The sequence below is a fragment of the Lutjanus erythropterus genome, chromosome 10, assembly GCF_056507025.1.
Source record: "Lutjanus erythropterus isolate fLutEry1 chromosome 10, fLutEry1.hap2, whole genome shotgun sequence".
Taxonomy (NCBI): domain Eukaryota; kingdom Metazoa; phylum Chordata; class Actinopteri; order Lutjaniformes; family Lutjanidae; genus Lutjanus; species Lutjanus erythropterus.
The window spans coordinates 38049804-38066296 of record NC_139326.1 but is presented as its reverse complement, the minus strand read 5'-3'; the positions used below and the strand labels follow the sequence as shown (position 1 = coordinate 38066296).

General features: G+C 37.6%; 1 protein-coding gene across 2 annotated transcripts; it reads right to left on the bottom strand.

Annotated features, from left to right (window-relative positions):
• Nucleotides 1-2838: 2838 nt before the first annotated feature.
• On the bottom strand, nucleotides 2839-15891 carry oclnb (occludin b). 2 transcript variants are annotated; one of them, XM_084729237.1, is made up of 9 exons: nucleotides 15726-15891; nucleotides 12435-12511; nucleotides 10985-11690; nucleotides 8650-8814; nucleotides 5596-5711; nucleotides 4688-4792; nucleotides 4357-4528; nucleotides 3888-3929; nucleotides 2839-3783 (listed from the first exon to the last, which is right to left on the bottom strand). In XM_084729237.1, exons 2-9 carry the CDS (start codon nucleotides 12482-12484, stop codon nucleotides 3685-3687), a joined length of 1455 nt encoding a protein of 484 aa, XP_084585363.1. In that variant the 5' UTR covers nucleotides 12485-12511; nucleotides 15726-15891; the 3' UTR covers nucleotides 2839-3684. The 2 variants fall into 2 exon arrangements, with proteins under 2 accessions (XP_084585363.1, XP_084585364.1); XM_084729238.1 differs by having other exon boundaries at nucleotides 12435-12508.
• Nucleotides 15892-16493: the final 602 nt, after the last annotated feature.

Genomic DNA, 16493 nt, shown 5'->3' with positions numbered 1-16493 from the left:
ATTATTTGCGACTATTTTTATCTATCATAAGACACAAACGATTCGTAATAACACTGTGCTCTGTGAAGTAGCTGTAAAAACATTTAAGAAACGCATGTTTCAGTTGCAAGTATTCTGAATGGACTTTGGCATGATCCTGTAAAAAAAAGTTTCGCTTTTTTTTTCGCGCTGTTTGCCTGAGCTGAATTATTTGTTGAATTTACAGTTAATCAGTTGTGTTCATCTCGTTATATCAATTAAATCTCACATTTATAGTTATATATATGTAGTTATAGTAATTTCTCGATGTCACTGATACAGCCAGCTAGCTTGAGCTATTAATGAGCGTTACTGGGGGGTGTTTAGCTTAATTTCTTGTCCTATAGTGAACTAAGTTATGGTACCTCGAATTACTATCTTGTAATTGTGAGCGATACAATTTACTGTACATTCCTTAAAAAACAATCAGTTGTACCTGCAAAGCCGTGTACAGCAACGCCAGCTGAGCTGGTGCAACAGAGTTTTTAGTCCGGAGAGAAACATGCACTGTACAGAAAGGATCCTCTTCTTCTTCTTACAGAATTTGCAGCAGAGTACACGCAGCAAAGGCGCATTGCTGCCCTCCACAGGTCAATTGTAGAATTTAATTGGCTGAATTAAAGGGATTTCACCAAAAAATGAAAAATTCACTCATTTCACTATTATCTTACATTGTTTGGGAGAATCTGCAGCGCTGTTTTTCTGTGAAACTCCAGCAGTATTTTGTGGACTAAAAAACTAAACCTGACCTTCAATCAGTATGAGCCTGAATAGGTAATGACTGAATTTTCAATTGAAATTTGAGTTTGAATTCTTTTGTACCAAAACTGGTGATTGACAATATTTTGCAAAATGCTTGATATCTTCAAATATGACCACAATAAGTATCTTTTTTGTCACCAGAGAACTATCCTCTGCTGCTTTGCATTTCTTCTACACTTCTAGAAGTCATCCAGGGACCTGGACTGCACCATTTGGCGGGCTGGTTCTGGCCTGCAGGCCGTACATTTGACAACCCTGTACTATTACGATTAAGAGCAGCACAATTACCAGGACAGGTTTTACTTTCAGCTGTGAAGCCCATGTCTATAATGCATTACAATGCATTAAAGGCTGTATCATTGAAAAATACACAGAACGTTATACAATTCATTTATTTGTTTAATGGGTCATGACAGTACTCACTATACACTTTTTGATGATGAACAAATGAATTTGGATATTTACATTTCACTTATTTAATGTTTTTCCTAAAAATCATAGTTGGAACACATTTTGTTGTAATTTATAATGTATTACAAAGTATTACATATATACTCAGAATGGGTTATACTGTGCTAATAGCAGTGCATGGTCATAGTTATAAGCACACATATTCAAAATACTTAATAACAATTATAACACATAACGATGCACGTCTATAATGCACTATAATCACATCAGGATGTATTTTAAGTCATTATGATGCATTACAAAATAGCTGTAATGCATAAATAACATGATTATAATACTCTATGATTCTTGCCAAAATATCAGTGAGTGCTGAGCAATTATCAGTGGTGGACAAAGTACTCAACACCAGTACTTGAGTCAAAGTATAGATACTCCTGGTCAAATATTACTCAACTACAAGGGAAAGTTGCTCAGTCAAAATTTTACTTGAGTTAAAGTACTAGAGTACTTGGTTTTAAAAATACTTAAGTATTCAGAAGTACACGTTTATAAAAATACTTAAGTATTCAAAAGTACAAATTACAAAGTACATTTTCTAATATCAATACATGCTGTATTGTTTTCATGATGTATTTACAGAAGCTTGTAACTCTCTGAAACCACCTGATGATGCTCTGATGCTTGTAGAACCACTCTGCTACACAAAACCTATAGAAACACCTATAAAAACTTCAACATAGAAATACAATCAAAACCAAAAAGGACATTCTGATGTAACTGTATTAAAATCACGAAGATAACTGTAAGGAGTTCTCCAAGTCTGTTAAATAACTGAGATTTCTTTCTGTCTTCAGAGGCAGTATGTGCATGCATTATGTGGTATTTTTCACCCCAATTAAACAATCCAACTTTAAAAGCTACCTGGAATAATGAATAATTATAATAACATCCTGAGATTTAATTTTGTCTTTGTCCTGCTGTCACCATTACTGCTTTTTGTTTGAATGACAGAGGGAGAGTTTGCTTGTTCTTGTTACAGAGCGCCTGGACGTATTTCTGCTTTTACATCAGTCCCATTTGAGAGGAGCTACTGTGATTGGTTTCCTGTGTTTTGTGAGAAACACAGCATGTGACCAACTGCATTTTAGAAAAGAAAAAACAGCAACAGCTGACTTCAATGATGCGCTCAGTCAAAAAGTAACAGCAACCTTCCTAGAAATGTAGTGGAGTCAAAAGTACAATATTTGTCTTTGAAATGTAGTAGAGTGAAAGTAATGTTTCCACAAAAACAAATACTCAAGTACAGATACTCAAAAAATGTACTTAAGTACAGTACTCAAGTAAATGTACTTCGTTACTGTCCACCACTGACAATTATGAGGTATTACATTTGATTTTATTAGTATTATAAAATCATTAATGTTATGACTATTGTTGTAAAGCATATAGAATGTGTGAGTGTTAAATTATAGATTTGTTATAAGCACAGTATAATGCATTCTTTATAATGCATAGGTATCAGAATGTTTTGATTACTATAAACATGAATTACCTTGATCATACATTACTATAATCACAGTATAACACGTTTATACTGCATCATAAGCATGAGCTTCATAGTGTTTATTTCAAACACAGTAACACAAGTTCATAAATAATATTTGTTTATTAAAAGCTTATATCCCTGCGATAACTTTGTGATTGCACTCCAAAATATGCACATTGCATACATCAGCTGAGAGAAACAGGCAATTTTTCCATTAATGGAAACTCTGTGGAATAAAAATATATTGACATGGTGGGAGCTATTGTTCATGTGCTTTTGAATAATACAGAAATAAGAAATTAATTACAGTAAAATACAAGTGTTAGACAAATTTTAATGGCAACAGAGCCAAGGGAACAGAGCTATCATTAATTAATTAGCCTAAGAGTCTAAAAGGTCTATTAGGAACTTAAAATTACAAAAACAGAGAGGTTTCATCAATTCCAGAAAACAGTGCAAAAAAGTACAGAAAAGGTACCTAGAGAACAATTTAAACTAACAAAAAACTAAAAATACATTATTTACAAGAGGCAGTTAGTGACTTCATGAGACGTCTCAGCTGTGCCTTCATTATACATGAAACACATTTTTAAAAAGCTTATTAAAGTAGTACGATAATTGCTTGATAAACATCACGCTAAAATATCTCATATTTCTTCTCTCACTTTCTAACTTCAGGAGAGAAACCAATAAAATACATTTTATACACCTTCTATTAGTATTTCTTCATGAAACTCACAGAGGTTGAAGAATTGATCAAACAGTAAAAAAAAAAAATTCCTTCACCCCTTCTTCTGGGAAACATCTCTGGTGATTGGCTTTACACTGATGTGATATAAAGGAAACAGGCTTTCACTATAGTAATCCCACATAACTCAAACACAGTGGGGTGAGATATTGCAGATTTGTCTCTTTCCCAGCATGAGGGGGGCGTCAGAGGTGAGGGTTCAAGGCCGGCGGTCGTAGTCACTGATCTTCTTCTTGATGTGCGACAGTTTGGACCTGAGATATTTACATCTCTTCTTCTTAATCTCGTAGGTTGGGGACTGCAGGGGACAGAAAACCATTCAAATTATTAGATTGTATTCACAAAATAATTGTGCTTCACTGTGAAGAACAACGCAGATGGAAACGAGTGTATGTGCTCTACCTTCTTGAGATTCTTCAGTCTGGTGTATTCATCCATGGCATCCTGAAAGTAGACAGGCAGTTGTTAAAGATCCAAAGTCATTACACCATTCCACATTCATACACTAATTTGTTTTATGCCAAACCATGGTTTCTCAGCCTTTTCTGATCATTCACCTGTATTCTGGTCCAAATATTCTAGCTGTCCCACAATGAGAGGAGTGTGAAGTGGCTATAACACACATTTATGCCACTTTTACTTTACTGTTATTGTATTTTCTGTAACATAAGGTCCTAAACGTTCACCACAACTTTATCCCAATGACATTTACTTGTCTATGTTCTCATTACCTGACTAATTTCTCATCTTTATCTGTATCAAATTGTATTTGTGATAATCGCAGATTTTATATAAGTTCTTTGAACAGGGGTAGACAGACCAAACTTCTCTTCAGAGAGAAGAAAACTCAAACTGGCAGCGCCACACTCACCAGGAACTGTGGACTGCCCTCGGGGTGTCGGTCCAGCTCTCTGTTCAGGTCAGCCAGGTCCTGGTTTATGCTGTCCAGCTCAGCCTGAAGGCTCTTGTATTCCTGGTGATCCCGGTCAAATTCGCGTTTGTAGTTCAGACGCTCTTGCTCATCCACAATAGGAGGAAACATACTACAGACCAGAACAGGATGAAATCAGCTTGGGCAATTTATTATATGACAACCTGACATTAATAGTAATACCTGTTGTTAGAGACATTTGGCAGTTCGCACATAAGATGGATTTATGATGAAGAAATACAACTCAAACAATCCCTTCACATCCACTCACATGCTGAAGTCCTCCTCGTCCAGGTCATCTCCAGACTCCACACCGGTGTCATAGTCCTTCAGTCGAGGCTTCAGGCCTCCCACAGAGCTGCTGATCTCTGAGTCCCTGCAAATACAATCATTGATTTATATTTTTTTAAGCAGCCTTGTCAAGTACCTTCAATTTCAAACATTATCACTGACCCACAACTTTCAACGCTCTAAAGACAGTGGAGAATTTGGTGGATTTCAGAAAGCAATGAAATCACAAAACTCCTCTCTGGCAGGGGACTCCGGTCCATTAACACCAAAACCTCACACTACGAGCATGGTTTCTCCCTGACTGTAGGCCTCATCAACAAGGCCCAGGACCCCCACTGACACCGACTCGTTCTCTTCCCCATGGACACTACACATTTTTTTATTTGCACATCTGTGAAGCTTCTACTTTTAGCTTGAGGTGGAACATTAATGCACATGTCAATAGTACTATTTGCACATTTAAATAGTGTACATTTGCACATTGCTAAATCAACATGTTCTACAATCCATAATCTTCATTTTAAGCACTGTTGCTGTAGCTATTCTCAATCTAAAATACATCTATTTCACATATTTTTAGCATAAATTTCTATTTTAAATTATTTATCTCTGACTCTGTATATGTTTGTTTCGTTTATTTTGACCAAGATGCACAACACCTGTGTAAACTCATAAATTGATCAATAACTTGCTATTTGTCAGACTTCATATTCCATTATATATATGTAATATTTCTTCACATATGTTCAGGTATGCGTATCATAAATTAAGGTTCAGATCAATCCCAGAAGATCAATCTGCAGTAAACTCATTCAGCTCATTTCAAACCGAGGGAAGTCTTAAAAAATACAGGCCTTTGTGAGGTGTACTGTATGATGCATGGCTTACCCTGGCAGGTAAAGAGGCTTGTTCTGGTCCAGCCGATCCAGATAGTCTCTGGACCCCCCAACGTGGGGATTAGGGTCATTGACCAGCACCTCTGGCTCACCAGACACATTATTCACCTGGAACAGAGAGACAATGTGAGACCATGGGAGAACATTTTCCAGCAGAGTTTGACAGAAAACATGTTAGCGTAGATATGAGGCTGAAGTTCAGCTTTGGTCAAAGTCAAAGTGGTCCCTGATTAAAAGTTTTTTTTGTTTTTTTTTTTACTTGAAAATTCACACAGTAGTCCTCAGCCTCTTATAACAGTTGCGTACTGTCTCCTGTGGCTTTGGAGGAACAGGGGGCATAAAAGTTGATGCATAAAGAGTCTAATGAAGTGGGTCTAATTATCTAGTTGCATTATGGGAAGTCTAGGAGCCATTGCTTTTGGAGCTTGACCCATACTGAAGACTAAACGCCAGGATATCTTGGCTTCAGCTGCTTCAGTTTTGACCACTCCTACTTTTTAAGTGCCTCTCACAAGTCCTTCAACTTTATGAAAGTGAAATATTAAATTACCAGAGTACCTCTGTAAGTCATGTGACAAACAACTATATTATACATACTGTTAGAGTTTTTCACCATGCCACAACCTGCCATTTTAAACTATTTGAAATCTGCAGGATGCAATTTGAACATACAAAATGCAAAACCTTTGCCTCTCTTTCTACTACCTTGTATCACCCCGCTGAGCCCCTCCCACCAATTGGCACACCAAACATGCACATGAATGTATTTGGTCTTGAAGTGGAACATCAAGGTTGTCAACTGTTGTAACCAACTAGCAAATTAACATCTATCCTAATCAGTGGTGGGAAAATTACTGAAATTTTGTAATTAGTTACAGATACTAGTTGCTTCTCTCAAAAATAATTAAATTACTTTATCAATAAATGCATAGAAAAGCATTACTTTTGCTTTACCTTTAAATGTCTGCTTTGATTTTCTCATTAATGCATACGTAGCTATATTATTTTAGTGTCAACTGACAAATTCATCATTCATCCATTCATCATTATATCCATTATCACTGATAGGGATTATTACTACTCCTGACCACTAGAGGGCAGCAATGATAGCATTCCTACATGTAAGCTACACTTTTATTACCTATGGGTTAGACAGCAGGATGTAGTAGTAGCAGAACAGAGATAGTGTTGGATATGTATGCTACACTATGATGAAAAGAAAATGTTATAATAATTATCTTTTTAGATTAACAAACAAAAATGTTTTTTTCTTGATTGAATTTTGACTATTACACGCCACCAACAATATTCATTTTTCTCCTAGAAAAGTTTGTTTACCTCAGCTTTCAGTCAAGTTTTCCTGAGGCCCCTGTCATACTTGCCCTAGTTTACACTTCAGTAACCTGTTTTCTCCATATGATAAACACTCTGGTTGTATGCAGCGTTCACCAAGACCAACCGGTTCCTCTACTTCTCCCTGCGTGCCTGAATACCACCGATACCATCACTACCATCAACAGGAAGCCTGAGACAATGTCTCTCAGCCAGTACACCTGTTGAAATGTCAGCTCTGAATGCACTGCTGGGAAGGTTCACACACTTGGAATGTCACCTGTGCAGGTATGGAAGTAGTTTTTCAGGTCAACACTTTCATTTGTCCTCAGAACGCAGAGCATGACATGTAAGAACACTTGGATTTCTATTAATGTACTTTTGTGCAAGTCTTGTTTTAATGTTGTACATACTAATAATTGTTGTATAGGTTTTTTTTTTATTTTTAGAACAAATCATCTTGACAACACAGCACATCATACCAGAGTGGCTTAACAGACCACACCCAGAAACTGGAAATGAAACCATCCTTTCCTGACGCACACACACAAACGCACACCTTTATCACTTATCATCTGTCTTAACTAATACGTCATGCCGTGTCTGCATTTTCTTTAAGAATGTGGCACAACAGAGTAGGTTAGACTCTGTGCTCATTTCCTTGAAGTAAAATATTCTCCTATGTAGCCATTTTGTGAGAAAAAAACTGTTGTACAGAGCATGGCTTTAGAATATCCCTAAGATATCTCTAGACTTGTAAGATTATGAATCTTTAAGGTCTATTTACAGATTACACAAATATATTTTCAAAGTAAAAGACTGATTAAATACAAGTTTGTACTCAGATTCAAACTCACCACATTATAAAGGAACAAACAACAGTAATGAAAAGATAAGTGAACTTCCCAACATCCACTTTTCCCATTTTATTTCCCCTTTAAGGTTGTTAAAATAATCTTTTTCTACTCTATCTGAAAATATATTGGCTATCATCTCGTTCAAGCTCTCTATTGAGAATATATGATGTTTACACTGAGTGAAATATTCAAACAAGGGATGTACAGTATGGATTTTTTCAGCTGATATGGATAACTGATAATTACCTGCTTCTCATGGCTAATACAAAAAAAGATTACCTGCTATTTCACATTTTTTTATTTTAAAAAAAATTGTTCATATAACCTGTAGTTTCTACACACCTGAGGTTACGAAAGGCTCAGATGTAGTGAGCAAAGGTGGGCGATTTAATATTCCACAGCTCTGACTGAACCAAATCTACCGGACATCACTACTACGACAACAAAACTGTTGTGACCCTTCAAATGTTCATTTACTATTTCTAGTGAAGTACATCAAAACACTCAAATGAAAACATACTTTGGCTTTTACACAGAATTTTACACAGTAGAAAACGAACTAAGGTGAAATAAAACTATACATGACTGATTTGAGTCTTTGTCAAATCTATCAATTGCCCTCAGAAAGTGTTGTGTATTTATTGTACACTCTGAACTTCTGAAATCTTGCCCACGATTAATATTCCCATGTAAATAAATAAACCTAACACAGAAACAAAAAAAAACCTAAATTAAAACTTTAGATTTGTCAACAATTTAAACTCAACTGAAACAAGAAAATCCACTCTGGGAACCAACTGAAACTCAATTGATAACCAAATAAAAACTAATGAAAAATACAAAACTATATCACTCACCCACTCCCCGACACTGTTGTGTAGACCATTACTGATGACCTTCACTTCCTCCCAGAGAATGCGGTCCCGGCCCCAGCGCCTGATCTTGGAGCGAGTCTTGATTGCAAACACCAGCAGGATAATGAGGGCCACGAACACCAGGAAGCCCAGGACAATAGCAATGGCCTGCAGAAACCAGAGGACTCAACGTGAGTGGGCTGAAATTACATCCACTAACATGGACAGTAAATGAGAAGGAGGTCTGCAGGTGGGAGCTCACTCAAGACCAAGACTTAGACTTGTTAATAATGGGTCTGAGTCAACAGGGCAAACAGGAAAGCTCCAAACCACTACTTCACTACATTAAAAAGGAAACCCCTCCCCAAAATCTACACAGGCACATCTGCTGCCACCCTCAAATAGCAGTGAATCATTTGGTTTAAGGAGTTCAAAGCATCCAAAACTGCATTTGAAAAATTTAACTGCAACTTGTCCATGAACAAACAATGTAAGGGCTAGTCAGAATAATAACGTTCCTGCCATCAATCTCTGACCAGTGTGCCCCCTAATCTTCTTAGGTATCCATCATGGTGATCATTATGTCAGCTCAAAAGACATGTTGTCAAATCAGATACAGTTTTTCCAATGAAAATACTGGACTTCATGTCTGGATGATGTGAAACATTCAAAAAGCTACAGTAAAACTGCATAATACCTTGATACACTGTCAGCAATTGTAAAGTGAAAGCACAAGGTATCTGTAGTAAATGGGGCTAAAACATGCAGAAGCACTTGTTTGGTCAAAGCTGCTTCAGGACCGTTTTTTGGAAATTAGGACCTAAATTATATCTGATATGGTTTAGTTAGTAGCTCTGACACCTACAATGAAAATGTGCTAAACTAATTTGTCTGTGAATTTCTAAAGATTGGCTACATCTTGCAGGACAATGTAAAATAGTTTCAGATTCATTGCTTCACAACAAAAACATCCATGTGAAAACATAATCTAATCTCATGTTCAGTCATCATACATTATTCATCTTAAAACCCATCTAACACAGATGGTTGACCACCATACAGCCTCTTTCCACTTGAGGTTTTTGCCTCTTAAAAATGTTTTTCCTCACCACTGTCACCTAGTGCTTACTCTAGCAGGGAAAGGTTGGGTCCCTAGAAATAATATTATAAAGAGTACAGTCCTGACCTGCTCTATATGAAAAGTCTCCTGAGGTAACTTCTGTTGTGATTTGGTGTTGCATAAATAAAACTGACCTCACTTGACTTAAAACTAGAAAATCAGGTAACAGTTATAACACCTAACACATAATGTCTCATGTGTCCAGTGCAATTTCACTTGTTTTAGGAATTTTAGAAGTCAGCATCATCATCTTTACAAAAAAGACTAAATAAGGCTTGATTGAAGCACCAGTATCTACAGTACCTATGATGCATGCGCACTGATTTAGTATAGAAAAGGGGAGAAATAAATTTATGCTAGAGGCAGATTTTTTGATTTTGCTTGTGATAAAACAAAAAAATAAATTATGACTTTAAACTACTATGAGCAAGATGAACATTTTTGCAGTGTTCACTATTCTTTGCACCACTCAGTTCCCTTAAAGTGACAGTTTTGATTTATTGGAAATGGATTTGTGTGAGGTACTTATCCGTAGTCAGTGTATTGCTTAAAGTAGAAAGCAGTCTGCATACCACTAATTTGGAGAAGCAGCAGGTTTTTTGTTTAGGAAGCTAAACAATGTACCGTTGTGGGTCAGCAGCAAGATGTGTTTTAGATATATTAAAAAAAATCAGTTTAAGTTTATCAGTTTTCTGAGGGGAAATTACTATTGTATAAGCCAAATATCACTCCCTCCAGACCAAGCAGATTCCTTACAAATGACTGATTTTGTCAAAGGAGTCTAGAGGCTTTGCAGCGACTGATATTTGGCTTATTTAACAGTGGTTTCCCATTATAAAGGCTGTCTGACTGCAACGTAAAGCAGAGAAAATATTCTAAATGTGGAGTACACTTAAACTGATATTGATTCTTTTAGTTGGCTAAAATACATTTTGCTGCTAACAATGTCCTCAGCAATACACTTCCTGGTGTCTGTTGCAGTACTCCTGCTGCTTCTCCAAACTGGTGATGTGCTAATCCCCATCTACTGTAGATAAATACTCAACAATGTATAAGTACCTCATTCAACCCCACTTCAAATAATCTGTACTATCCCTTTAAACTGTTTTCTTTAAATCTTTTTAGGCAATAATTTTATTTTCAGAATTATTTTTAGCTGAAATTAAATGATCATCACCCAATTATTATTATCACCCGAAAAAATTAAGGATATCCCACCTCCTGGGGCTCCACCACACAGTAATGGTACAGGTACTGGTTGAGGAAGATGCCCTGGGCCTGGTTCTGGTTCTGGTACTGGGCACACAGCTGTCGGATCTGGCTGTAGTACACAGACCCTGTGGACTGGGCTGTTGGGTTCACTGCTACCAGGTACACAATAGTGGCGATGATCATCAAAAATGCCAAGATGGCGCAGATGATGATGGTTGCTAGGTAGAACTTTGATGAGCGGGCGACATTTTGCCTTGAAACAACCAACACAAATATGATGAGCACAGCTATGAAGGTGATGCCAGCGATGGCGATGATGAAGCCTTTTCCAGCTTTGGGATCCATTTGTGCTCCTCCATAGCCGTAGTAGCTGCCGCCACCGCTGCCGCCAATGCCTCCTCCGTACGAGCCGCCATAACTGCCGCCATAAGAGCCACCGTACGCGCCACCACCGTATGAACCACCATAACCAACACCTGGCAGCAAGCCACCTCCACCGCCCAGGCCCATGAGGCTCATATCGTAGTCCCAGGCCAGTGTGGAGGCCACGCAGGCAAACACAGCCACACACATGACAATGATGATGATACACAAGATCTTCATCACGCCCGGTGGTGACGTCCACTTATAGAAGTGAAGCATCTTGTCTCCTGGGTAGTAGGAGAAGGCTGGATTGGACATGAGCTCACTGTGCCTGTGTCTGCTGCTGTGGCTGCAGCAGAAGAAGACAGAGGAGCTTTGGTCAGAGTGTGTTGGGACAGAAAAGACTGTGGAGGGATCTGTTACCTCCTGGCTGATGCTGCAGTAAACACTCTAAATACAGATATAAAAAGTAAGAAATTCTTCTGCAGGGGTAAAGCACTGATATGGTAACTGCACAACAGCTACTACTGTAGTCTAAACTGTATTACTAGGACATATTTCACAGAGTACAGACATATTTTAAGAACATTTAATATGCAAAACTGGAATAAATAGAAAAAATATTGTAATTTCAATAACACTGCAATTAATTGTGCAGCCCTAAATTTAACCATTGTGAAATTACAGGATGTAGTCTGTAATAGTCATGGATGTTCAGCAACACAAAGCTGAAAGTAAAGAGTGGTATCTACCTGCTGTCATATTTGATAGTTCCTAAATTGGCCTATATATAGGTGTTAAACTGATTCCATCTATTGGATTAGCAGACCTTCTCCATTCTCACAAATAAAATCTAAATTTCCACAGAGCTAGTTGAAAAAATAAGTAGAAGACCATGTGACTCATGACATGAATGAAAGACTGCTCCTTTAAACAACTATGCTGCTGACGTTGGAACTTTCTGCTGCTACAGAAGTATGTTCAATGTACTACAAACTACTCCAAAGTTCAACATAGCTTTAATCAGGTAAATCTGAATGACATGTCATGGGATGACAGTATAGTAGTGAGGGATAAATGTCGGTCAACTTACTGTTTGCTACCTGTCTGGTAGGGTGGGGGGCTGTGTTTATTGCTCGGCATACTGAAATGCAACTGGAACACACCCTGCTAAAAACAAAAAGAAACAGACAATTGGTTGAGCAAAAAAGTGACTTTTGTATGATGTCAGCTATGAGTATCATTGTTCAGTCAACCATCTTTCACAAAGGCAGGCCTTTGTTTTATCCATCAATTTCCCACAAAATCAATACACACTTGTGAAAAAACTGAATAAACTCTTATTAAAGAATGAGTACACAAGATTAGGAATAACATTACCACAGTACTTGACACTTTCCAATACTCATGTGCTATGACATATTTCTGTCAGTACCAAAAAATTATGGACATGTCATACCAGGCCCACCCTACTGATATGAATCTTGAGAGTAGAGGAAAACATTATGCTTGTCTTAATCTGGTGTTGTAAGGTGTTGGGCCACCTTGTGCCACCAGTACAGCTTCAATGCGTCTTGGTATTCAATCAAAATATCTCTTAACTCTACTGGAAGAATAGTCCTATATAGTGAATATAGTCCTTTGTTCAGTTAGCCCTTGTGGAAGAGACCACTTCCACCAGGACAGAAATATTTCATTGTAGGTTAAAGATGATCACTCAGAACAACTTTTCCGTTTCAGATTTTCAGTGACCCTTTCCTCTACTAAATGGACAAGTGGATCCAAGCCGTGCCAGCAAAATAATACTCACAGCATAACACAGCCACCTGTAGAGGTAATGCATTCAGGCCCGTACTGTTTGCTTGGTATTTGCTAGAGATGTTCCAGTAGCTTTTTTTTTTTACTTCCCAATACTGATTCAGAGGTGTATATGATTGCAAAGTTGTACTGTCTGGCTCAGGTTTAGAAAATTTCATGTACAGGGCACTGCTGGCAAGTTGCAGAGTCCCATTTTGGGATAATTCCAATTCAATTATATTAGACCAGTGCATAGACTTGCACACTCACCAATATCTGATCCAGCATTTTAGGCTGTATCAGCTACTACTTTCATTTCCACTAAAAAGAAAGTAACTCCAACATTAAACTGCTCACAACAAGTTCTGTGGATTGTCTTTAGTAACTGGGTCATTATTTCTGGAAAGAGACACTAATTTTGATTTTCAAACGAGTGAGTGCCATTTAGTCTCATTATATTGGAGAGAGGGCAGACATCTCTACAGCCAAAATCTCCAAAACTATCTGCAACTCACACCAAAAAAATGTAGATGGATAAACAGCACTACAGGCCAGGGGAAAAAAATGTACCTTTGATTTTGAGGTGAACTGTCCCCTTTCTAATGCTGGAATCAGCATGTGCTTGAAAATCTTGCTTTAAAAAAATGACAATTAATCAACTACCAAAATAATTGTGAATAGTTGCAGCTCTACTCATTTGACCATATCACTTGTCTCAACATCTCTGTAGACCAGTGCCTATGGGTTTTGGACCACTGAACTCTCAAATGTTCATTCATCTGTGTCATGAGAGTTTTGTGCTCTACTATAATATCCCTATAGTGTTTCCCATAGATCTAAATGCAGATATCCCTGTTGTCACTGTTTCTATTGAAACACTAGCCAGTTGAGCAGTCATTGTGACTGAAGCTCCTGCTGTGTCCCAACAATAAACTAAGTATGGGCAACTAGAGATGGTTCCAAAATTGTTTGATCCACTGGAATTGTACGCCGCCAAGCTTATCAATTTCTTTTATCAATGCCGGCATGTTTTTCTGACAGTTTGCATTACAAAACAATGATCGAAGACTCATGTCTATGCTGAAACTTCCACCAAAAAGGTGTCATGGCACGGAGATTTTTTCTCCTCTGTGTTGTGACTGAAGAGATAATCAGGATTTCTCACACTTCTCAAGTCAAATTCAACATTTTTAAAAATATTTTCAAGGTGCTTTTAAGGTCTACACATTTATATACATGTATATATGCTCAAATTATTATTTTACTTATTCATCACATTAATGCACTCACGTTTGTGCAATAAACAAACAAAATCATGTTTTGTGAACAAATTTTACAGAGAGATGACAAAATTCATGTTTCAAAATGTGTCATCTTTCAAGGCTCAAGCAATCGTCTTTATTTTGTGCAAAAGCAAGGTTCTCAGCTTATTTTACTTCTGTATCCAAAAAGCTAACTATTTAGTCAGACAGATAATTATTCTGAATATAATGAAATTAGAATTTCAAGCACTTTTCAGACCTTTGCTGGATTTCCAGCACCCATAATGGTCCCTGGATAATAAGACAGCTGCATTGATACTGAAAACACCTGTGCAGGCCTACTTCTTCTGCATGAAGAAAACTGAGCAGGGAATCAATAAAGAATCATAATGATAAGCATCATTATTGATAATGACATTGGTATCAATAAAATCTTATTTGTTCTCATCCTGAACTCTCATTGAAGTCTCACAGCTCTTTTCTTCCTGTCATCTTGATACAAAAATCAGGATCAACTTGGCTGGCTCCACATTTTTATACACACAATAGTATGATTGACTTAATTGTACAATGCAACTGCAGCTGTATTGATGCATTTAATTTGTCAGCCATCTGTATGTGAGGCAAGTTAACTAGTAAAGTATCCCCATGTACATTTCACAGAAAGCATGATGGATCACTTGGTTCATTCAACACAAATCATCAAATATTGACCCTCAGCAGTGAGCTGCTCTTCAAACCAAAACAAGCAAGGCTAGGTCTTAAAGTTTGTTTGTGGTGAAACAAAGCAGCAGTAAGTGGGTGGAGATGCAGGCTACTGGCACACAAACTGATACTGCCTACTTTGAAAAAAGAGCACCTGACAAGTCAAACTGACCTGGGTTAGCTGGTTTCACAGAGAGTGAAACTACGGACTGTACAACTGACAACTCATCAAGTGTTTTGACTAAAATATTCTGCCGTAGGCACTATTTATATTTTTACATTCCAAAACATTTAAAACCAAAGGAATAAAGGCTAATACCAAACAAATGAACGATTCAATTTTTAAGGTACCCTTCAAAATATAATTTTATCATTTTATGCTACCATTAAAGTAAAAACAATGTAGCTAATAGCTCAAATATAATTCCAGGCAAAATGTATCTTTTAGAATGACGAAATTAAACCTGTGATATTTTCTCACGCCTGTTAAGCTAACCCATGTTTTTTTCAACTGTTAAAATTAAAGCTTTGACTTCCAAATTACCTACACAGTTGATTCATAATTTGTGTATTACTACACTGGCCCTAAAAGACAGCTCACAATGTTAAAATGGACCTACCTCGTGTGTTCAATCGTCCGCTCAGATGAAGATAGTACCGACAGTGCTGAGATGATGAACGCAAACAACAGGTACACTAGGCGCGCGGCCGTATCCTGCGTGCTCTGCAGCGCGCGCTCAGGGACTACAGAGAGACGCGCCCAACAGGTGTGTGCTCGTCACGTGATCTCCTTCCCCTCCTCCTCCTCCTCCTCCTCCTCCTCCTCCTCCTCCTCCTCCCAGGTAGTGCAGGACTAACCTGTCCTCTCAAGGCAGCGGCACCATTTACTCTCCCTCCTGGACTCCACACCCCGGGGCCACCGAAAGTCAGTGCGGTTTGAATGCTCCGAGTTTCAGTTCCTAATGACCTTTTCCCTGGCAGCCATTTTAACATCAAACGGTAGCGTAGACGCAGGTGTTACCAATGATACTAATAAGGCCCAGTTCCATTCATGTCAAACAGAGTCAAGATGCTGCTATTGTGCATGTTGGCTCCCTGGAAAGACTCTGCTGCACTTAAATGGAACTGGACCTTAATTTATTATACATTAAACCTGTTTAGCTGCTAAGTATTAAGTAAGTAAGAGTTTACAGTATGCCAATATTTAAGTTTTACGTCAACAAATGTCAATATCATCACTAGTTTTCATTTGTTTTAATCAATTTAAAATGTGTTAAAATTGTACAGTTGACAGTAAATATACACTTGAAATAGGCCTAATTTGAAAGTAATTAAAGAACTAAATTGAAATGTGAATTATTTCAGAAAATTCGAAAAAAATGTCAGAC

What these genes read in the sequence shown, in the direction of transcription:
- oclnb (XM_084729237.1), bottom strand. Translation starts at nt 12,484, where the DNA reads ATGCCGAGCAATAAACACAGCCCCCCACCCTACCAGACAGGTAGCAAA. An exon ending in AAGCCTCTTTACCTGCCAGG is followed by an intron (nt 4,793 to 5,595) that starts GTAAGCCATGCA and finishes TTGTATTTGCAG; the next exon opens with GGACTCAGAGATCAGCAGCT. An exon ending in GACTGAAGAATCTCAAGAAG is followed by an intron (nt 3,784 to 3,887) that starts GTAGAGCACATA and finishes TGTCCCCTGCAG; the next exon opens with TCCCCAACCTACGAGATTAA.